The sequence below is a fragment of the Malaclemys terrapin genome, chromosome 3 (assembly GCF_027887155.1).
Source record: "Malaclemys terrapin pileata isolate rMalTer1 chromosome 3, rMalTer1.hap1, whole genome shotgun sequence".
Classification (NCBI taxonomy): Eukaryota; Metazoa; Chordata; order Testudines; family Emydidae; genus Malaclemys; species Malaclemys terrapin.
This window is the reverse complement of record NC_071507.1, coordinates 27,913,116-27,936,354: the sequence shown is the minus strand read 5'-3', so window position 1 is coordinate 27,936,354 and position 23,239 is coordinate 27,913,116. Positions and strand designations below refer to the sequence as shown.

General features: G+C 42.5%; 1 protein-coding gene across 3 annotated transcripts in view; it reads left to right on the top strand.

Moving 5' to 3' along the window:
- FSHR (follicle stimulating hormone receptor) overlaps nt 1-23,239 on the top strand; it is a 179,463-nt gene that overhangs the window by 115,554 nt on the left and 40,670 nt on the right. For all 3 annotated transcript variants that reach the window (XM_054024383.1, XM_054024384.1, XM_054024381.1), the window contains 2 exons: nt 6,183-6,257; nt 6,700-6,774. In XM_054024383.1, the coding sequence (XP_053880358.1) occupies nt 6,183-6,257; nt 6,700-6,774 (150 nt within the window). The remainder of the gene's footprint in view (nt 1-6,182; nt 6,258-6,699; nt 6,775-23,239) is intronic.

Genomic DNA, 23,239 nt, shown 5'->3' with positions numbered 1-23,239 from the left:
ATCTGGGTCTGGGGATCTTTGGTGTGATTGGGGTGTAATGAACTGTAATCAGTTGGGGTTCTTGGGGCAGTGAGCCTTTATATGTCCCAGTTCATTACATTTAAAACATCGCCCTGCTAAGGTATCACCGGGGCGATGTTGGTTGGTGGAGACTGGTGTGGTGGGGTGAGAAGGCGTCTGGGGTTTCCCTTGGGATGTGGATGGGGCCTTGGGTTGTCCCCGGTGGTAAGGTTTTGTTTCAGCTTGCCCCTTCTGATATTCGCTCCAACTGCTACTAGTTTTTTTCTTTTCTGCCACCTCTACCCATTTGGCTCCAATCTCCCCCGCCTCAGTTACAGTTTTGGGCTTCCTATCTAGGATGTACCTTTCTATTTCCTCAGGAACACCCTCTAAAAACTGCTCCATTTTTACTAGGGAAACCAGATCTTCCAGAGATTTAACATTTGCTCCTGATACCCAGGCATCACAATTTTTGTCAATGTGGTAGGCATGCCGGGTAAATGACACATTGGGTTTCCACTTTAGGGCTCTGAACCGCCGACGGGCATGCTCGGGTGTTAGCCCCATTCTGAGTCTGGCCTTGTTTTTAAAAAGTTCATAACTGTTCATGTGTTCCTTAGGCATTTCAGCCGCCACCTCTGCTAAGGGTCCACTGAGCTGCGGCCTCAGCTCTACCATGTACTGGTCTGCAGCGATGCTGTATCCAAGGCAGGCCCTTTCAAAATTTTCTAAGAAGGCCTCAGTATCATCGCCTGCCTTGTAGGTGGGGAATTTTTTGGGATGGGAAGTGGTACCTGGAGAGGGGTTGTTGGGATGGGCTGTTGTATCCAGCTTAGCCTTTGCTACTTCCAGTTCATGCTTCCTTTCTTTTTCTCTCTCCTCCATCTCTTTTTCTTTCAGCTCCATCTCTTTTTCTTTCAGCTCCATCTCTCTCTTGTGTGCCTCCTCTTTGGCTTTTTCTTCTCTTTCTCTCTGCTGTGTCTCGAGTTTTGTTAATTGAAGCAGTCTCTGATGTTTTCTTTCATTTTCTTCTGCTTCTAGTTTGGCCAGTTCTATTTTTTTAGCTACTTCTTTGGTAGTCATTTTCCTGTTTTCTTGTGCTGGGTCATCCCCTCTGCAGTTGACTGAAACTGGGAAGCTCTCAGCTCTGGCTGCTGCTGAGTTAACAGAGACTTTCTAACTAGCTACTCCCGAAGATGTAAAAAGAAAAAAAAAACAATTCAGCTTGTAAATTCCTTTTACCAGTCGTTTGCTAATTGAACCCTTTTCTTAACAAAGGACCTTGTTAAAAAAACTTAACACCTCTGCCTTCAGGCAAGGAGAGATAAGATATGCATCTATCTACCTCCAGCTCGGCTTTTCAAGCAGCTAGAAGGGAAAAAAAATCTCACTGGCTTTTGGGTTTAAAATGATCCCACTGCTCTGCCACCATGTCAAGGCTGTATCCCCACTTTGAACTTTAGGGTACAAATGTAGGGGCCTGCATGAAAACTTCTAAGCTTAACTACCAGCTTAGCCCTGGTCCGCTGCCACCATTTCCAATGGATTCCCTCCCTGGGAAGCCTTGAAAAACCTTCACCAATTCCCTGGTGAATACAGATCCAAACCCCTGGGATCTAAAACAAGGAAAAATCATTCAGGTTCTTAAAAAGAAGGTTTTTAATTAAAGAAAAAGGTAAAAATCATCTCTGTAAAATCAGTATGGAAATTAACCTTACAGGGTAATCAAACTTAAAGAGCTCAGAGGACTCCCCTCTAGTCTTAGGTTCAAAGTACAGCAAACAAAGATAAACACTCTAGTAAAAGGTACATTTGCAAGTTGAGAAAACAAAGGGAAACTAACACGCCTTGCCTGGCTATTTACTTACAAGTTTGAAATAGGAGAGACTTGGTTAGAAAGATGTGGAGAACCTGGATTGATGTCTGGTCCCTCTCAGTCCCGAGAGCGAACACACTCCCAAACAAAGAACACAAACAAAAGCCTTCCCCCGCCCCCCCAAGATTTGAAAGTATCTTGTCCCCTTATTGGTTCTTTAGGTCAGATGCCAGCCAGGTTACCTGAGCTTCTTAACCCTTTACAGGGAAAAGGACTTTGGAGTCTCTGGCCAGGAGGGATTTTATAGTACTGTACACAGGACAGCTGTTACCCTTCCATTTATAGTTATGACAGACCTGGTTTGACAAAGCCCTGGCTGGGATGATTAGTTGCAGTTGGTCCTGCTTTGAGCAGGGGGTTGGACTAGATAACATCCTGAGGTCTCTTCTAACCCTAATCTTCTATGATTCTATTAATTGGTTTGGGGAAGATGATTATGAAGATGTGGGCTTTTGGGAAAGGCAAGTAAAACCCGTTTCCTACAAAATACAAACATCCACCATAGAAGACACACTTATTTCTTAAATATGATGGAATTGGGAGAATTTTGAGGCTTTAACCTGACAGACAAAGATAGTCTTTCAGCTGAGAGAGCGCTTTTTTTATTGCCAACTTGCATGTAATAGTCCATAGCTAGTAACATAAGCTTTGAGCCCATTTGGTAACATAGAATAGTAGAATCATAGCAAAATACCCGAGTAATAGAATAATAGAAACAAACTTGCATTATGTCTTCTGACAAACATCTGTCTTGTATTCTCTTTCTTGGTTTAGGCCCTGATTCAACAGAACACTTAATGCACATGCTTAATTTGAAGAATATGAGTAGTGCTATTGATTTCAATGAAACAACTCATGTACTTAAAGTTAAGCACGCATGTAGGTGCTTTGCAAGAATAGGGCTTTAGTTTGTTTCCTCTTTGATATTTTGGAAATTGTTCCTGATTGTCTGCACATACCTGTGCAAAAACTTGTATAAATCAGAAATGATGCCTCAATTCTTATCTGGATTTGCAATGATAGCGGGTACTAAAGCAGATAGTATTATTTATTGCACATAAATTATCCAGTAAATGTAGTCCCTTTTTCTGTTTGTAGCTTACTATTACATGCTATTAGCATATTACCTGTTCTTATCGTGCCTGACCTACAAAGGAGGTGGTTGTTTTGAGCTGATCCCTTCACTTAAGGTCTAGCGCTTCGTGCTCTTAGTTCTTGAGATCTGCTGTTCAATCCCCAGTGTCAGCCAAGAGAACAATTGTCACATGTTTGTGTTTTGTCCATCAACAAACTAGGAGTGTGACTAATTTAACTACTATTCATAATTGTTCAAACAACTAATGAAAATAAAACATCATCATATGCGCTGATTGCAAACTGCTCATTTTCATTTACTATTCGTGGGGTGTGATTGATGACCTAAATCATGCTCTTGTTTCTCATCCTTACCTGGTTGAATGAAAATTTAAACAGAATAACAACAAATGACAGACAGTGGATAACGAATAATAAATACTCTTGCTTGCGCACAAATACCCTTGTATGCATGCAAACATGAATATTTATTCCCCAAATATTTGGGTGAACAAAACTCCATTTTATGCAAATGGTGTGGTTAGATTTTTTTAAAATAATCTTTTAAAAGAAAAACAGAGATTTCTATCTTCCTTCCTTTCTTTTTTAACCTTTTTTTCCTTTTCGAAAATATTGTGGACTGCTTAGCACAAACTTTAGCCTGACCTTTAAACACTTTTCTTAAAAGTAACACATAACCCTCTATAATTTCCCAAAGTAAAGAGCATATTTCTGACACAGAACCATTTAATAAATAAGCATCCTTCTAAAAACATACCCAAATTATATGCCAGATAAGACTTTCCAGCCCTGTCACAGCGCTGGATTCACACATTTTATTGGGTCAACTCATGAAACGTGATTAACCTCAGCAGCGCCATCTGTTGGGGAGCTTATACAGTATAGTTTACTGTATCTTGGTGCCTTTATTGTGACCTGCAAAAAACCTACATCACAAAAGACAAATAAATCTGCAGCCTTTGTCCCTGTGCTGTTTTGCAGCATGGACTCTCTCCTGGCTAATCTCATTTGGCGGTATAAAATGTTCTGCATTTTCTGTGGATTTGCCTTTTTCTAGATGACAGATTTTTAGATTGCTGGAAACAGCAAATGTGCTGTTCATAAAAAATAATAATAATAAAATGAACTCTTAAAAGGCTGCTTCAAACAACATTGGTTTCATTCAATCTTTTAAAGTGTACTTGAGCAAGCAGTTTGCACTATCATATAAATGTACAATAAAAGGTGATTACTCATAATGGATATTTTATATGTCATTGTGATAAGATGGGAATGGAATGGAAAATATTTTGGTTAAGGCCTTGGTTTTAATTCTGTACACTATAGTAAACTGTGGAGGCAGCATGATACAATGGCTAGAACAGTGGATTGGGACTGACCGGGTTTCTGTTCCCACCTGTGTCTTTGACTTACTGATTTTAACCCTTGATGGCCATTTCACCTTTCTTTGCCTCTGTCTTCCCTCCCAAGTTTTGTCTATTTGGATTGTAGGATCTTTGGGGCAGAATCTCATACTATGTGTTCCTATAATTCATACCACAGTGAAGCCCCAAACTCAGCTGAGGCATATTGGTGCAACTGTAATATAAATAAATAATAAAGAGAAGCTGGTATGTGTGGATTCTGCAGCAACACAGCCCTCAGCTAAATAAATGCAATTCCCATTGCAGTGTGGGTAAAATCATGTCTTTCTCAATTGCTCATCAGTCAGTCTCTTGGGATATCATAAATTCATTTGTTCTCCAGTCACTGTAGAGTTTTTGACAGTAGACAAGATCTGAATTGCTAATGTTTAAAAAAAGCAGTGTTTTTTTTATTTAAATAGAAACAAACAAAATAGATACAGGATTTTTATACATAATAAAGAGGCAGGCAAGATTGTTTTTTAATGGGCAGCCTACTTGGCAGGCATAGTTCAGGGGCTGCTCAAAACAAAGAGGGATATTTCATATATATTAGTTTTTAACTATTTTTATAATTGATCTCTTACATATAGTGACTGTCTCTTACTATTTTACTTTGGGCCGTGTCTGAATCCATTTGCAGTAGCTACCTTAATTTCAAAAGAACAAAATAACCATAAATAAGGGGTGCCCGATATACAGCTTCACGGGGCTTCATTTGGCAGCTGTGTGCTGGTGTGTCCTCCCATTAGTGAGTTGCATCCAAATCTCAAAATGTACTTCGTGGACCAGATTCAAGTCTGAGAAATGGATCCTTTGTTCTGATCTCTAAATTGGCATGTGGGTAACCCTCTAGAATAGCCAGCTCTAGCCTGCCTCTCTTGGTACCCCTCACCATAGAAGACTTGGCCAGAGCAATTTCTCTCTGGTAGCCCTTTGGTGACCAAACCAAACTGGTGTAATGTGAAGCAGTCCTGTGGCTACTCTAAGTTACACCATGGGCTGAAACTCCCCCAGAGACAAGTGGAGCAAAGGGTGGTGTGCAGCTGCATGTATTCTGTCACAGCTGGGGTTTCAGCTCATAAAAGAAAACTGTACCCATTTTTGTTCTGCAGTTTTGAAACTATACATAAGAGGCATCAATCACGTATAAATATCATGAGCTAGATTAGGTGGAGTTTCTTCAGATTTTTCTTCTGGGGACAGATGAGCTGTACCACCTATGTGGCTTCCTGCCTTCTGACAGCAGAACTCTGGAAATTTGCTATAAAATTTTTAAAGTAAGCTCAACATTTTACACCAGGACAAAATCATAGTATGTGTTACTGTGGAACCAAAAATCCTACCTCTTCAGAGCTGTTACATTTAAAGCTCCCCTTCTCCCCATCATAGGGTTATGAAAGTCTTGGCTAAATCTATACTAACATTCAGTGATGTCTGAGATCCAGTAAACAGTCTGTGTCCCATAGATCGTGCGCTATAATTTCATATGTGCATGCACCTGTTGTAATTTATAAGACCTTTGGGAGGCAGTGTGGTCTAGTGAATAGAGCACATGACTGGGACTCAGCAGACCTGCATTCTATTCCCAGCTCTGTCACAGGCCTGCTTCACCTCTCTGGGCCCGTTTCCTCATCTGTAAAATGGGACTAATGATACTTACCTCCTTTATAAAGTACTTTGAGGTCTATGGATAAAAGGTGCCCTATAAATTCTAGGTATCATTCTTCACCAAATATCCATACTTCTTTGGCTTATCTTTTCACTTGTACCATGGCATGAAATATCTCAACTTCTATTCTCCACAGAGAGATATCCCAGAATGATGCTTTGGAAGTCATAGAAGCTAATGTGTTTTCCAGCCTTCCCAAACTACATGAAATGTAAGTAAGTGAGCAACATAAGATCGTAGGATAGAAATATAAAGACTAGTAGTGGCCAGATATCAAAGGGTTTGGTTCAGATGTACTTTAAAAATTCAATACATGTTTGCTTGGGATCTCTCTTTTCATCTGTCTATTTCCTTCTCTTCCCACCCACCCTTTCCTTTCTCAACCAGATGGTTCCCTTGTCTCTTGCCCTCAACTCTCTCACTCTTTGATCTAAAACACTTCCTCAGCTATTAGCAATATGGTAAAACAGGTAGAGGGCTGGGATTCTGACTCTGCTAGGTTTGGGCTGGCTGCTCCTTTGGGGTCATGTAGAGTTATCCCCTGTCAGAAAAGCCCCCAAATGTATTGCTATCCTCTATCTAAGAGAAGCCCTGGATCTATTTAAAAAGGCACTGATCCATTTGCTGTAATGTTTTATTTTCTCCTTTTGCAGAAGAATTGAGAAAGCAAATAACCTTGTGTACATTGACCAAGACGCCTTCCAGAATCTTCCTAGCCTCAAATATCTGTAAGAATTTTTACACTTGCAATGATAATTGTTTGAAACAATATGAATGAATTTCAATTATCTTTCATACAAATGTTCATAAACATTTTCACTCTGTTTCCTTTCAACAATGGCAGTGTTTCAGCAATGGCTTTCATTTATATTTCATTTATACTCATTGGATGATTAAATCCTTTTCATATGGGTTCATTTGGTATTCAGCTTAATTTTAGTTTCATTTAAATAGCGCTCCTCATTGTGAATGTGGCTTGCACTACTGCAGTTGCCATATCTGCTCCCATGGGGATGCCATCATAATTCGGTGATAATTAAATTTGCCCTTAAAATAAAGTATAATCCAAAAATATTCTTGCAGCTTATAGCATGCAGCCTTAACCTGACTGATAATCTCTCCTCAGCCGTGTATTAAAAAAACAAATGAAATCCAATGGACTCTATTTAACAGTAATTGTGTTTAGTGGCTGCAAACTTAAATAAGCTCCCTGGATAATCTTTGATGTACAGCCATAGATAGTCCAGGATATCAGATTAATTTTTTTCATGCCCTAATGATAAAAGCCCAAATATTGCTTTCCTTACTCATGGAAGCAGTCCCATTGGCCACAGTTTTCGGCTATGCGTATCGAAGTTTAGACACCTAAATCATTGTTTAGGCTCCTAAGTAAAAGTAGACTGACTTTCAGAAACTGAGCAGGCACATTTCCCATTTACTTCAGTAAACATTGTGGGTGCACAACACATCTGCAACTGAGATCTCTTTTAGTTAAGTGTCTAAATAAGGAGATAGCGAGCTAATTTTAGAAATCCAAGGCCACTAAGTTCTGTATTACAGCTGGTTACTAGACAGAAAAAATCCTTAAAGGCATCTGCACAGACATATATGAAAAGTTGCCCTTTCCTTGTCAGGTTGGCTCTCCTGAATGGATTTGGTCACTTTTTTGCAACCAGAAAAATATAATGTGCAATATGGACAGGCAATTAAAATTATCTGGTCAATGAAGGGCCTGATCTAAAGCCCACTGATGTCAGTGGAAATACTTTCTTTGACTTCAGTGGGATTTGGATCGGAAGTGCTGTGGACCTTGAGAGGTACCAGTAGGTAGCTCATCATTACCCTGATAAGGCACGTCTTAACTTGTTTTGTCATAAGCAAAATGTATTGATTCCCAGAAGTCACTGAAGGACACATTTACTAGACATCAAATCATTCTTATAGTTGTGGGATTGGGGATCTGTTTCTGTTTGGGAAACTCAGCTCATAAAGAGAGTCTGGGCAGGGTGCTGAGAAGCTCTCATTGTTTAGCACAGTTAGTTGGGACTGGACTTAGAATAAAGCAAAGCTTTTGCAAAGTGTTGTAATTCATTGTAGTTCTTGCATCTTTTTCCATATGCCATGGGTTTTTGTGGCTTGTGCTGTTTGCCACAGTGTGTGCAGTGCCATGTTCTGTCTTTGGTGGATTCCAGCTTTGAGCTCCACATGCCTTTCTGCTTTAGGTCTCTTTTCGTGTAGTATTATGGATTCTTTACCATGTCCACAGTGTCAGAGCAGTGTACACCCTCCATAAACTCCAGTCTGGACTGGGTGACTTCTTTTGCTTGGTGTCAAGGCTGCTTCCCCACTTTGAACTTTAGGATACAAATGTGGGGGCCTGCAGAAAACTTCTAAGATTAACTACCAGCTTAGATCTGCTCTGCTGCCACCATCCCAAAGCTAATTCCCTTCCCTGGGTAGCCTTGAGAGACCTTCACCAATTCCCTGGTGAATACAGATCACCCCTTGGATCTTAAAACAAGGAGAAATTAACCATCCTCCTCCTTTCTCCCACCAACTCCTGGTGGATCAAGATCCAAACCCCTTGGATCTTAAAACAAGGAAAAATCAATCAGGTTCTTAAAAAGAAGGCTTTTAATTAAAGAAAAAGGTAAAAATCCTCTCTGTAAAATCAGGATGGAAAAATAACTTTACAGGGTAATCAAACTTAAACAGCTCAGATGACCCCCCTCTAGCCTTAGGTTCAAAGTACAGCAAACAGAGATAAACACTCTAGCAAAAGGTACATTTACAAGTTGAGAAAACAAACATAAACTAACACGCCTTGCCTGGCTGTTTACTTACAAGTCTGAAATATGAGAGACTTGTTCAGAAAGATTTGGAGAACCTGGATTGATGTCTGGTCCCTCTCAGTCCCAAGAGCGAACAACTTCCCAAACAAAGAGCACAAACAAAAGCCTTCCCCCCATCAAGATTTGAAAGGATCTTGTCCCCTTATTGGTCCTTTGGGTCAGATGCCAGCCAGGTTACCTGAGCTTCTTAACCTTTTACAGGGAAAAGGATTTTGGAGTCTCTGGCCAGGAGGGATTTTATAGTACTGTACACGGGAGAGCTGTTACCCTTCCCTTTATAGTTATGACACTTGGCAATTCGAATTGCTTTCTCAAGGGTTAATTTGGGATCTTCCAGTAGTCTCTCTCTGAGTTGTTTGTCCCTGATCCTAATCATGATCTGGTATGAAGCTGTTGTTATGCATAGCCAATTGGAACTGGACACATAATAAAGAAGAGCTCTTGCAAGCATCTTAAGCATTGAATAATATAATCTCTCTACACCTACTCAATTTTCTCCTCTTTATGGGAGCTTGGGTTTTTGTTGGCTCTTGGGACAGCACCATCACATGTTCAAAACTGATCCCTGTTTACATGGATACCACTTTAGATATCTGCTGACAGCTGAGTCAACATACCCCTGGACAGGTCTTTTTTATGCCCATTTTCTGGTGGCTACACTGGCCTCCTGAACAGAGAAGTAATTGTGGACATTTGAGGCAGCAGTAGCCTCACCTTTAATGGACTTTCTGCATCACAGGCCACTGCTAAGTTCTATACCAGCAGATGGTATCATAGATTTTGGGCTGAGTTTGGATTTTAGAGTTGTGGCAATTTAAAGCTGCACAAACATTCATTATTTAAACCCTGGTAAACTGAAATACATGGCTTGAGCTGCTGTACTCTGTGATTTCTGTATTATCTTTATTGCATTGTAGTTATATATTTACAAATGTTGCGCCAATATAGTCTTGGCTGTGATTTTACTTCACGCTGATCTGCTGATGGCATAGATGAAAAACTAGTGTAGTTCATCAGAATGTTACACACACCACTGAGAAACCAAGAGTGATTTTAAAAAAATCATGAAATGTGCTTAAACTATAGAACTAAGAACTAAGTGCAAATTTGTTGATCTGATTTTTATTTTCTCCAAATAGTGTTTGATGGCAGGTACTTTTCTCCTTTACCTTAACTTCTGGCCTTTCATATTGCAACATGTGGGGAAAATTATCTATTGATTTTTAAATAAGGTTTACACTACATTCCCTTCCCATCATGTCCAGTTGCTGTAATTGTCAGTCAGCTGGATTTTGCTCTTTTTCATTCAGTAAATTGTAGTTTAATCTCAGCAACCCTTTCGCATACCCTGCTGCTCCCCACCCCAATAAGTGTAATCTTCCAGTTCCATTCTGTAGCTTTTAGACCTTGTTATGATGTTGCTTCATTCTGCTAATGTCAGTTATTCTGTCAGGTTTATCTAATCTATAGAATCTGGGGAACCTCTACCAGCTCGGATTCCTACTGGCAAGCTCCCCACACTTTTCATTTTGTTCAGAGTTTTGAATTAAATCGTGAATTTTATTTTTTTTTCTTAAGATAAGAAATTAGAAGGTTTTTCTCTGGCATATAGTTTCAGTTGCTAGAAGCAGTTATACTCAGGTCAGAGCATTTTATTTTTCTAAGGCAAGATTCAGTAGCCAAAGTTCCATCTCTACTATTATGGTGTGCTATTAATAAGATGAATAGGACACTTACCTCTTGCTCCATCAGGTATAGCATCAGGAGTATCCAAATGAATGAAGCAAGAGTTGAATCCCTGAGTCACAGGCAGCACCATCATCTAAATCTCTTCCTCGTTCACACCCCACGCCCTGCTCCCACCTAACTTCAAATGCCTGCAGCCCAGCTAGTGACACAGAAGAAGCTCGTCACTGTGTTTCCCTGAAAAGACAGTATTCTTTTATTAATTCCACCTTGACCTAGTGCCACTCTTTGTGAAATCAGCCCCTTCCACTTATTTCCTGGCCCAGATCCTGCCCTGGAGACAGAATAGCCACCCACCAGAGGATTCCCTGGGTAGAGGACTATTTGGGTATCTCCTGCTTCACCTCCCACTCCTGGCAGTTGGTACAACAGGTGTAGAAAAGGAGGTTGGCCAGAATTCCCGTATGCCTAGTGATTCCCAACTGCCAAAACATCTCCTTGTAACTGACGATAGTCAGCATAAATTATATCAACCTTAATGTGCATGCAAAGAGCCTGATGCTCCTCTCCCAGTGGTGTTAATCAGGAGTAACTGTAATGGAGTTAGACTAGCGTGAAACTGGTGCAAATTAAAGGAAAACCAGTCCTTTTTTTGTCACACTACAATAATGCAAATACAGCTGAAGGTATTTCTTTCCTAATTGTGCTCCCCCAGTCCTGGGGCCAATTCAATTCCCTGGTGGCTGCTCTAACTTTCACACAGCTATCCTCGGGGGCCATTATTGCAGTCAGACCGTTGGAGTGAAGGGCTGCCCTTCCGTCATAGACAGCAGTCAGGAGGGGAATGATACAAGGCACTACCCCAAAAAAGGTATAAAGTGGGAAGAGGGGGGGCAAAAAATGAAGATGAACTCAAGGATGAAGGGGAGATAGAGATGGTAGTTGGAGAGGTAAGTTTTTCAGGATTGGGGAGAACAAAGACACTTGTATTTTTTTACAGGAACCAGAGGTTAAGGAGGAAGGTAAGGGAGAGGATGTTAGCAAGGGAGGTTAAGAGACAGAAGGGGAAGGAGTCTTTGGAATGGATAAAGGAATCAGAGGTGGTGGGAACCTGACAAGAAATGTCAATGTCAGTAAGAGGGAAGAAAGGGGAGTATATTCAAGGAGAAGGGGAACAGGAGGAAGGCTATAGCAGATTTTTATCTTCCTGACTCCCTCAAGAGAAGATACTTGAATACTGTGTACAGATGTGGTCCCCTCATCTCAAAAAAGATATTCTGGCATTAGAAAAGGTTCAGAGAAGGGCAACTAAAATAATTAGGGGTTTGGAACGGGTTCCATATGAGGAGAGATTAAAAAGGCTAGGATTTTTCAGCTTAGAAAAGAGGATACAAAGGGGGGGATATGATAGAGGTATATAAAGTCATGAGTGGTGTGGAGAAAGTGAATAAGGAAAAGTTATTTACTTGTTCCCATAATATAAGAACTAGGGGCCACCAAATGAAATTAATGGGCAGCAGGTTTAAAACAAATAAAAGGAAGTTCTTCTTCACACAGTGCACAGTCAACCTGTGGAACTCCTTATCTGAGGAGGTTGTGAAGTCTAGGACTATAACAGGGTTTAAAAGAGAGCTAGATAAATTCATGGAGGTTAAGTCCATTAATGGCTATTAGCCAGGATGGATAAGGAATGGTGTCCCTAGCCACTGTTTGTCAGAGGGTGGAGATGGATGGCGGGAGAGAAATCACTTGGTCATTACCTGTTAGGTTCACTCCCTCTGGGACACCTGGCATTGGTCACTGTTGGTAGACAGGATACTAGGCTGGATGGACCTTTGGTCTGACCCAGTATGGACATTCTTATGTTCTTAAGATCTTGCACAGAAAGCAGGGAAGGATGGTTGAAACTGGAGTCAAAAGTAGCCAAAAGGTGACAGTGCTTGTGGGCATAGGAGAATGAGGGTGATATGGAAGACTGCAGAACTTAAAAAGAAAAAAACAGATTTGTGGAGAAAATCCACCTGCTCATGGAACTTTCTGCAGAGGCATTCAGTGACATGCAACAGGAGCTGGGGAAATGGATGCTGGGGGTTGGTGGGGCAGACTTTGCATAGGAGAAAGATCAAAAGAGTCATGGGTGGTAGAGAAAGCATTAACCATACTTGTATGATTAGTCAATTGAAAGCTGTCCTCCTTCCGTACTTTCCTTTTCAAATTCCAAGACCCAAGTCATATTTAAACTCATTTCCATATGAGTTAAAGCTTGGGAAAGCATTTTAAATGGTAACAAGTCTCATAAGATTGCACTTTTCTAAACATCATTTGCTTCAGTGGACCTCCTTTGTAGAATACTTTCTCATCTAGTTCATCCAGCAAAGTGACAGACCTGGAGTTTGACATTTCTAAGACTTCAGCACACTCTGCAACTAATAGTGAAAGTCACATTGTGCCTCTCACTCCTCTAACCAGAACCCATGCCTTAGCCACAGGAGTACAGTGTAATAAATCCAGCATATCCAGCAGCAGTGGCATATGTCAACTGGATAGAGGGATCTGGAAACCGAAGATGACACCTCTTTTCTTTGCTGTCATGTATTCAGTGCAATCCTGATGGAATTTTGTCATTTTTCCCTCTTTAGTAATTTTGCGATTTCTCTTGTCTATTTGAGGTTCTGGCATCTCAGCCTGTGAATAGCAATAGGGAGGAATAATGAAACAACTGCAATATGTGGAATTTAAGGGCCTTAGTACAAGCTTAGCACCCACCTGGAACCATAAGCCTACATTATGGAGTGTGAAAAGGAAAGCTTGTCAGTCTGCTGTCTTTCAACGTAATTCTGTGTTTCATCTCAGTCTGTGTTGTCTCTACAAACTCCCAGCTGAGGGGCTTAGCAAAGGAGATGTGTCTCTTCTTACCAGATACTTTATTATGTATTTTAGCAGATTGTATGGTCCAGAGTGAGCTGAAAAGGACAAACTGTTGTTTGGTAAGCAAAGCATCAGACTAGAACATCTTTCTGCCATTTCCAAATACCTTTTACCTATTAGAAGAGGTTGTTTCTGGTATTGCTGCCAAATTTGGATTTTATTTTCATTCTACAAGGACCTTTCACTGGAGAACTAAAAGAGCTATTAAGATTCCTCTTTCTACTAAACATGTGTTAGATGGAGGCAATATGAGAGAGGAGAAAGAGAGACACGAGAGCAAGGCAGGGAAAAGGACAGAAAGCATTGACTGGCCAGCACTTTAGAAAAAACCCAACTGGACAAAACGTAGCTGCTTCTATGTAAACATTTAGAATTACATTTTGAAGGATGGGAGCCTATGTTTTGATCACACAGATTGTAGTAAAGCGGTCATCAAGAGGTTAACTGAGTTACTCAGTATATAATGGGTTGGAGCCATGTTCCACCCCTTTCTTACTTCCTTTTAGTTAGTGCAGTCAAACAAAGCAACATGTCCCAAGCCTGCAGTACTGTAAGTAGAGTGTGTTTCTTTTGCACTGAGCAGTCCCTTTACAAAACAGACTGTGGCTGTCTCTTGCACAAAGAAGAGTGCAATGAACATTTCTACAATTTTTTCAGCCCCCATAAATTCAGCCACAATTGTAGCCCCTGAATGCTTTCGCCTTCTGCCCTGAAGTATAGTTGTAACCTTTCACACCTACCACACTGTAATGACTGGCTGAAATGTGGAACACTTGTGTCTTGTGTGTTGCACCATAACTGGCAGATTATAATGGGTTTTTTTTAAAACTACAAAGCCTTCAGAGTTGAATGCCCTGGCCCCTTGGACGTAGGGAAGCCTTTGTCTGAATTGCTTAGAATCTAGGGAAGCAAGGCCATTGCTATGCTCCCTCACTTGCACTGGAAAAACCAGGGGGGATGGGTTGCATCATGCTAAATACCCCCTTCACCTGCCAGCATGCATCAGAAAGCTCAGGGGAGGATTGTGCATCCCTGATTGGAACCCATTTGCATCTTCTGAATGCAGAACTTAAATACTTACGGTGAAAATCTGGCTCCACTGAAGTCAATGGGAGTTTTGTCACTGGCCATGAGATCCCAGATTTCACCCCTATAATTCAAAATCTACCTACTCCTTTAGTATAAATTATTGTGCCAATTGAAACCAGTTGAAAATTTTCCGCTAGAATTTTCACAATGGAAAAGACTAGCCCTATCACTGTAAAAGAAATCACAGGGTGCTGGAATAATCTATTTAGTTTATCTTCATTTATTCTCATGTTTCTTTTACAATAAGAATATTTGTTTTCACTAAAAAATAATTCACTGCACTTATTGATTATGATTAGTGGTATAGTGTTCATATGAAACATATATAGAAGAAATCTAGAACATCAGTTTGGACTATGATATCATTTTATCTCTCAAGCTAAGGCTGTTTTGTCTTGGCTGACAGATGAATGGGAAACCTCCAAGATAAAACTTCAGGCAGTGATATTTTTACTTCAGAATCAGTTGAGTCAATCAGCTCCTCCAGGAGAATCTTCACTTGTATGGCCGTGCTGGGCAGCACAGGGCAATGTGCTCTCATTGCCCTTATTCTTGGGATTGATGTAGGGATTTAAGGAGCAGTATTGTTTGAGTTCTCTGCTCTCAAGAGCATTCTGTTCACTTTAGAGTCTGAGGGTCCCTGATAGATGAGCAGTTTCACGATCTCAATGCCTTCCTTTGGGATGCCAAGTGAAGAGGGTAACACCCTTTTAGGTTCTCTGATAAAAGAACAGGAGTACTTGTGGCACCTTAGAGACTTATTACCCACGAAAGCTTATGCTCTAATAAATTTGTTAGTCTCTAAGGTGCCACAAGTACTCTTGTTCTTTTTGCGGATACAGACTAACACGGCTGCTACTCTGAAGGGACAATGATGATGAGGGGGCGTGTATAAGAACCTACATAGAACAGAAAAGAGTTTGCCATCTGCCAGGTTGGTTAGTGCATCATTCCTCCCCAAAACTTCCACTATCTCCCTGTGGCCATTCAGTGGAGCATGGCACAGCAGTAGCCAGTACTGAGAGTACAGTTCACATTTGGCCCCCTCCAGATGCTAAGGAAGCTGGAAAACAGGCACACCTTGCTACTGGTGCCCCTAGAGCTGTTGTCTCCATCACTCCTGAAGCCAAAACCCAAGCTGATGTGCTTGCCCAAGGGCAGCTTCTTCACAGCTTTTGGTTCTGCTTCTTTCCCAGGCCCTGCCAGCTAGGACCCCTCATTCCCTGGCTCTGACAGTATTCACCTTAGAAAAGAGAGACATAGGGAACATAATAAAAGTATATAAAATGCTGAAGGGTTTGGAGGAGGTAAATGGGGAGCTTCTGTCCTCCCTTCTGTCCTTGCTGTCCCATAACAGAAGAACAAGAGGCCATGACATTGAAAGGTGGCAAATTCAAAACTGATAAAAGCAAATACTTTTTTCATACAGTGCCTAATTAGACTGCAGAACTCATTGCCACATGATGTGGTTATATGCAGGAACTTAGGATATGTCAAAGGCAGGCTGGAAACATATATGGATAACAAGAATATCCAGAGTTGTCATAATTACTGCTAAACACTGGAAGGGATATAAAACCTCATACTTCAGGCCCTATGCTAATTTTTGGTAGGGAGAGGAGACTTTAATGGGGATAGATCATCCCATGTCTGCATGCTACAGGGTTTCTTGCACCTTCATCCGAAGCATTGGATGCTTGCTGCTATAGCAGACAGGATAGTGGACTAGGCTGATCCAGTAAGGCTACCCCTATGTTCCCATAGTCTTAAATGTGTATTTCATTGGGATGAAAGGAGCTACATTATATATTTCAAATAGAGAAAGTTATTAATAGAGAGGAAATAAGAAAGACAATGAATAAAAAGGGCTAAGTGCATACAAAAATCAATGAAGAATAGACTCTTATACCTTAATTTTAATATGTGATACTGTAAAAGACGATGAATTATCTCCAGTCATTTCATTACATTAGATCAACTTATATATACTGTGACAAAGTTCCTCCTCTGCCTTGGTGGGTCCTGTGCTTAATCTGGGGCTAATGTATCTACCTTCTATCACTCTCCTGTAGCCATCTGGCCTGACCCTGTCACACACCACGGGGATGGGCAACTTGGGACGACAAGCCATCTGCGTTGCCATGGTGGCTTCTGGCCCGGTGTTGTATGGTGAATTGAAAAGGTTGTAGGGACAGGAACCATTTGATCACCTTGCATTCTTCTCTTTATTACGCTGCATCCACTGGAGTGGTGCATGATCGGTCACAAGGGTAAACTGTTGTCCCAATAGGTAATAACAAAGTGTTTCCATGGCCCATTTCACAGCAAGGCACTCTCTCTCAACCACTGCATACTACTTCTCTCTCGGGAGGAGTTTCCTGCTGAGATAGAGGATCGGGTGTTCTTTGTCTCTGACCATCTGCGATAGGACAGCTCCCAATCCTACTTCAGATGCATCTGTTTGCAAAATGAACTCTTTGTTGAAGTCCGGGGGTATAAGCATGGGGTTACAGCAGAGGGCTGTCCATAGATCCATGAATGCTTTCTCTGCAGCGTCTGTCCACTTTACCATGTCCAGACCCCGGGCTTTTATCAGGTCCATCAGGTGGCGAAATGGGGGAATAAATCACCGGTAGTATCCCACCACACCCAGGAATGCCCGGACATGCTTTTTCTGATTTCTCCGAGGCCAATTTTGGATAGCCTCCAGTTTGTTCAGTTGGGGCTTGACCATGCCCCTTCCTACAATGCAGCCAAGGTATTTAGCCTCAGCTAATGCTATAGCACACTTGGCTGGGTTGGCTGTGAGGCCAACCCATCTTAGCATGTCCAGAACTGCTTCCACCTTTCCCAAGTGGGTCTCCCAATTGGGGGTATGAATAATCATTTCGTCCAGGTACACAGCTGCATAACTGGTATGGGGCCACAGAAGCTTGTCCATAAGATGCTGGAAGGTGGCAGGTGCCCCATGCAGTCCAAAAGGAAGAACAGTATATTGAAACAGACTCTCTGGTGTAGCGAATGCTGTCTTTTCTTTTGCATCTTTGGCAAGGAGAATCTGCCAGTATCTCTTTGTTAAATCAAGGGTGGTCAAAAATCGGGCATTGCCCAGGCAGTCAACTAACTCATCAATACGGGGTATGGGGTATGCACCAGCAGCTCTTTGGCTATCGTTTTAGAGGCCGTGGTCCGCAGGGGGGTGGCTTCTGGGTAGCAAGTAGCATAGTCCAGAATGACAAGTATATATTGGTGGCCCTGGGCCATCTTCTCCAGGGGTCCACTAGGTCCATGGCTATTCACTCAAAGGGCACCTCTGTGATGGGAAGGGGTACTAAAGGTGCCCTCAAGTGAGGATGGGGACTGTGCAGCTGACACTCCGGGCACGAGGCACAGTACCTCCGCACTTCTTCATGTACTCCGAGCCAGAAGAATCATTGTAGGACCTGTGTCAGGGTCTTTTCTACCCCCAAATGATGACTATGGGCAAGGTTTAATACAGCATTCTGGTGTTTTTGAGGTACTAGAAGCTGCTGTGCCTTCTGCCCCTGTACTGGTGCAACCCGGTACAAGAGATCCTTTTTCATTATGAATTTAGGGACCTGGTCCCTGGGTTTTCCCTTCCACAGGGACCCCTATCTATTTCTGTCACCTCCTTCCTAATGTTGTCATACCTTGGGTCCTCAGCTTGGTCCCGTCCAAAATTTCCTCCTCTGGGGCAGCCTCCTTTCTAGCTACCCTGGTCCACCTGCCCACAAGGGTGACCCTCTGTCCCTGGGTCAGGATCCAGGTCCCCAAGGCCTTAGCTGCCCTTCTTTCACCATGGATGCTTCACTAACTTCAAGGTTTCCCCCTTTTCTCCCAGTCCCTCCCTATGAGCACCGGGTATGGGAGTTTAGGACTACACCTGCTGCTACCTCAGTAGTGTTCCCCTGGATTTCAATTTTTACTGGGATGGGGGGGGGTAGTAACTAACTGTCCCATGGACTCATGTTGCCCATGTGCGTTTTGCATGCAGCAGCTAACTATGCTTCACAAGCTTCTCTGAAATAAGCATGATAACACTCCCCAAATCAACCAGTGCTGTGGTCTCTGCCCCATTTAGTTTTACTGGTCTGGTGTACATATGGGGGTTAGTGCAACCCCCACCAGGCAGACTAGGGAGCATGGGTCTGCCTAGTTCCCCAGGTTACACTTCCTAGGCTGCTCGGCATTGGGACACTGTGCAGCTATGTGTCCCCACTGCCCGCAGGCATAACATCTGTATGGGGCCCTAGGCATTCCCTGGGTCTCTTGGTTTGGGCAGTCTAATGACACTATCCTCTTCCCCCTCAGTGCTCTGACTCTTTGGGGCCTCTGATGGGCCTTCAGCCTCTCTCTTTTTCCACCTGGGCCCTCCTAGGGGCCCAATTGCCCGAGCTCTGCGGCTTGGTGCTGCTATTTTAACCCAGGGTGCCTCTTCCTTAAGTGGTCAGGACAGTTCTCTTGCCGTCCTTCGCCTCTCTACTAGTGCGACAACCTCATCATAGGTGGAAGGTTCGTTCTGATTTACCGAGGCACGAAGGTCTGGTGGTAGTCCTCTCATGTACCGGTGGATGACCAGAACCTTTAGTATCTCTTCCGGACTCTGGGACTTAGTTCGTAAACATGTTCGTGAGAGATGGATGAGGTCATATAATTGGGACCGTGGGGTTTTGTTTTCCTGGTACCTCCACTCATGATATCACTGGGCCCGCACTGTGGTCGTTACCCGAGAGCTGGCCAGAATCTCTCCTTTCGGCTGGGGTAATCTGCCGCAGCCTCTTCAGACATATCATAATAGGTCTTTTGGGCCTCCCCACACAGGAATGGGGCAAGGATGCCAGACCACTGATCTCAAGACCAAGGCTCCCGGAGGGCTGTCCCCTCAAAGGCCAGGAGGTATGCTTCTACGTCATCCTCCCGCGTCATTTTCTTCAGGCAATTGCTGGCCCATATGATCCACATCCCATCATGGCTGTGGTTCAGCTCTGTAAGGGCCTTCACCTGATTTACCAGTTCCTGCAACACAGCACAGTCTTGAGCAGCCTGGGCCATCAACAGGCATTTGGTCTCCTGCGCAGCTGTACTGCTCCTGTTGGGCAGCTGTCTGGACACGGGTAGCCTCCTGCTGGGCAGCCGTGGCTTGTATCAGTGCCCGCACTACTTCATCCATTGTGGTGAGGGGGAAAAAAATCTCCCCCCCTTTTTTTTTTTTTGTAACACCCTCCTTCTTCTGCTGCACTGTGCACACCAAATCCCACCCCTAGACACCAGTTGTGACAAAGTTCCTCCTCTGCCTTGGTGGGTCCTGCGCTTAATGGCGGATTTGCTTGCCTCAGAGATTCATGGCAGCCCTCAGTTTGACCACTTTTGCTAGTGGCTCAAACCTGCCGTTCACTCAGCTAACCTTATCACTGGCCAGCATGGGGAAAGGGAGAAGAACAATCCCCGCAGTCTCTGCTGACCCACTCTGGTGGAACCCACAGTCCAGGTCAACTCCCCTTGTATCAAATAGGGAGTTGGGGGAATGGGGCGAACCCGGGCCCCCCTTCTACTCTGGGTTCCAGCCCAGGGCCCTGTGGATCGCAGCTGTATACAGTGTCTCCTGTAACAGCTGCGTGACAGCTACAACTCCCTGGGCTATTTCCCCATGGCCTCCTCCCAACACCTTCTTAATCATCTCCACCGCACATTCCTCCTGATGCCTGATGATGCTTGTACTACTCAGTCCTCCAGAAGTATGCCTTCTCACTCTCAGCTCCTTGCGCACCTCTTGCTCCCAGCTCCTCGCACGCACCTCACTAATTGAAGTGAGGTCCTTTTTAAACCAGGTGCCCTGATTAGCCTGCCTGTCCTTTTGATTCTAGTAGCTTCTTAATTGACTCCAGGTATCCTAATTAGCGTGCCTGCCATAATTGGTTCCAGCAACTTCCTGATTGTTCTGGAACAGCCCATTTTCTTACTCAGGGGAAAGGGACCTGCTTAATCTGGGGCTAATGTATCTACCTTCTATCGTTCTCCTGTTGCCATCTGGCCTGACCCGGTCACAATATCTAATAAAATAACTGCTGTAATTGACAAGAGGAAATAATCTCATTAAGTGCCAGAATGTTCAGGAACATAAAAAGAGAAGGGTTTATCACCAGTAACTCTATTATTTGTTGTAAAATTTACCTTGTCTCCTCTTGGCACAGCACAATTTTTGCACACAAATTGCAGCTGTGCTTCCAGTCAATAAAGATTGTACGAAGTTTCACGAGTAGAACAAAAAGTGGTGAATTTTATTTTTTTCACTGTTTTCATTAAAATGTGGTATGAAATCATCTTCTGCCAGTGTACTCGATTTTGTTATTAAGACAAAACAAACGTTTTCCGCTAAGGAAGGGAGGAAGAAGTGATGATCCAAGTCATGCCTGACCAACCTGATTGCCTTCTATGATGAGATAACTGGCTCTGTGGATATGGTGAATGTGGTGGATGTGATATACCTTGACTTTAGCAAAGTTTTTGATATGGTCTCCCACAGTATTCTTGCCGCCAAGTTAAAGAAGTATGGTATAGTCCAAGATGAATGGATTATAAGGTGGATAAAAAGCCGGCTAGATTGTCGGGCTCAATGGGTAGTGATCAACGGCTCGATGTCTACTTGGTAGCCGGTATCAAGCGGAGTGGCCAAGGGGTCGGTCCTGGGGCTGGTTTTGTTAAACATCTTCATTAATGATCTGGGTGATGGAATGGATTGCACCCTCAGCAAGTTTGTGGATGACACTAAGCTGAGGGCAGAGGTAGATATGCTGGACAGTAGGGATGGGGTCCAGAGTGACCTAGACAAATTGAAGGATTAGGCTAAAGAAATCTGATGAGGTTCAACAAGGACAAGCGCAGAGTCCTACACTTACAATGGAAGAATCCCATGCACTGCTACAGGTTGGGGACTGACTAGCTAAGCAGAAGTTCTGCAGAAAAGGACCTGGGGATTACAGTGGACAAGAAGCTGGATATGAGTCAACAGTGTGCCCTTGTTGCCAAGAAGGCTAATGGCACATTGGGCTGCACCAGCTCCCAATGGGATCCAAACCCCAAATAATTCCTTTCTACTCTGTATAAAGCTTATACAGGGTAAGCTCATAAATTATCCGCCCTCTATAACACTGATAGAGAGATATGCACAGCTTTTTGCTCCCCCAGGTATTAATTACTTACGCTGGGTTAATTAATAAGCAAAGGTAGTATTTAAGTGGTTCCAAGTAATAAAAGACAGAACAAAGTAAGTTACCAAGCAATATGAAACAAAACACACAAGTCTGACCCTAATTCATTAAGAAACTGATTACAGATGAAATCTCACCACCAGAGATGTTCCAATAAGCTTCTTTCACAGACTGGACTCCTTCCTAGACTGGGTGCAGCAATTACTCACACCCCCCGTAGTTACTGTCCTTTGTTCTAGTTTTTCAGGCATCTCTTTGGGGTGGAGAGGCCATCTCTTGAGCCAGCTGAAGACAAAATGGAGGGGTTTCCAGGGCCTTTTATATTCTTTCTCTTGTGGGCGAAAACCCCTTTGTTCTCAAAATCACAGCAACAAGATGGAGTTTGTAGCCACCTGGGCAAGTCACTTGTCCATGAATGATTCAGCTTTTTGCAGGCCGATGCCATTGATTACATGTTAGTTTGAACGTTCCCAGGAAAGCTCAGATGTGGATTAGCGGATACAAAAGTGCCATACAAATGCCTGTTCTCTATTACTGGTTACATTGTAAATAAGAAGTGGGCAGCATTATCTCCCATAAATGTAAACAAACTTGTTTGTTTTAGCAATTGGCTGAACAAGAAGTAGGACTGAGTGGACTTGTAGGCTCAGAAGTTTTACATTGTTTTGTTTTTGAATGCCGTTATGTAACAAAAAATCTACATTTGTAAATTGCACTTTCACAACAAAGAGCTTGCACTACAGTACTTGTATGAGGTGAATTGAAAAAAACTATATCTTTTGTTTATCATTTTTACAGTTCAAATATTTGTAATAAAAATAATATACGTATTGATTTCAATTACAACACAGAATATAATATATATGCAATTATAGAAAAACATCCAAAATATTTAATAAATTTAAATTGGTATTCTATTGTTTAACAGTGCAATTAATCGCTATTAATTTTTTTAATCACGATTAATTTTTTGGAGTTAATCGTGTGAGTTAACAGCAATTAATCGACAGCCCTAAATAAACACCTTTTCAGATTGTGAGGAATCTTCACCTGCTGTGATTCACCAATGATTTAACAAAATAGTGGGCCCTGAGCCACCTGTCACAGTGGTGTAAATCAGTAATAACTCTATAGGAATCAATGGTGTGAGAAGGGAATCAGATGCAGTAATTCTGCCACTGGAGCTTCAGAATGCTCTCCTCTAAACGTTAGCCAAAACACTGATATTTTGTTGCAAGCTTCTTGTCATTAAGGAGCAATACCATCACAATTGTCTGCTAATTAAGATCTTGGACCTTTGTGTAATGCTAATGAAGTTTGTCTATTCTGTGCATTTCAGTTCACTAGACGTCTTATAGATCTGATCTGACCCAAGATATTACAAAAAAAATCCTCTCCTGTGAGTTATG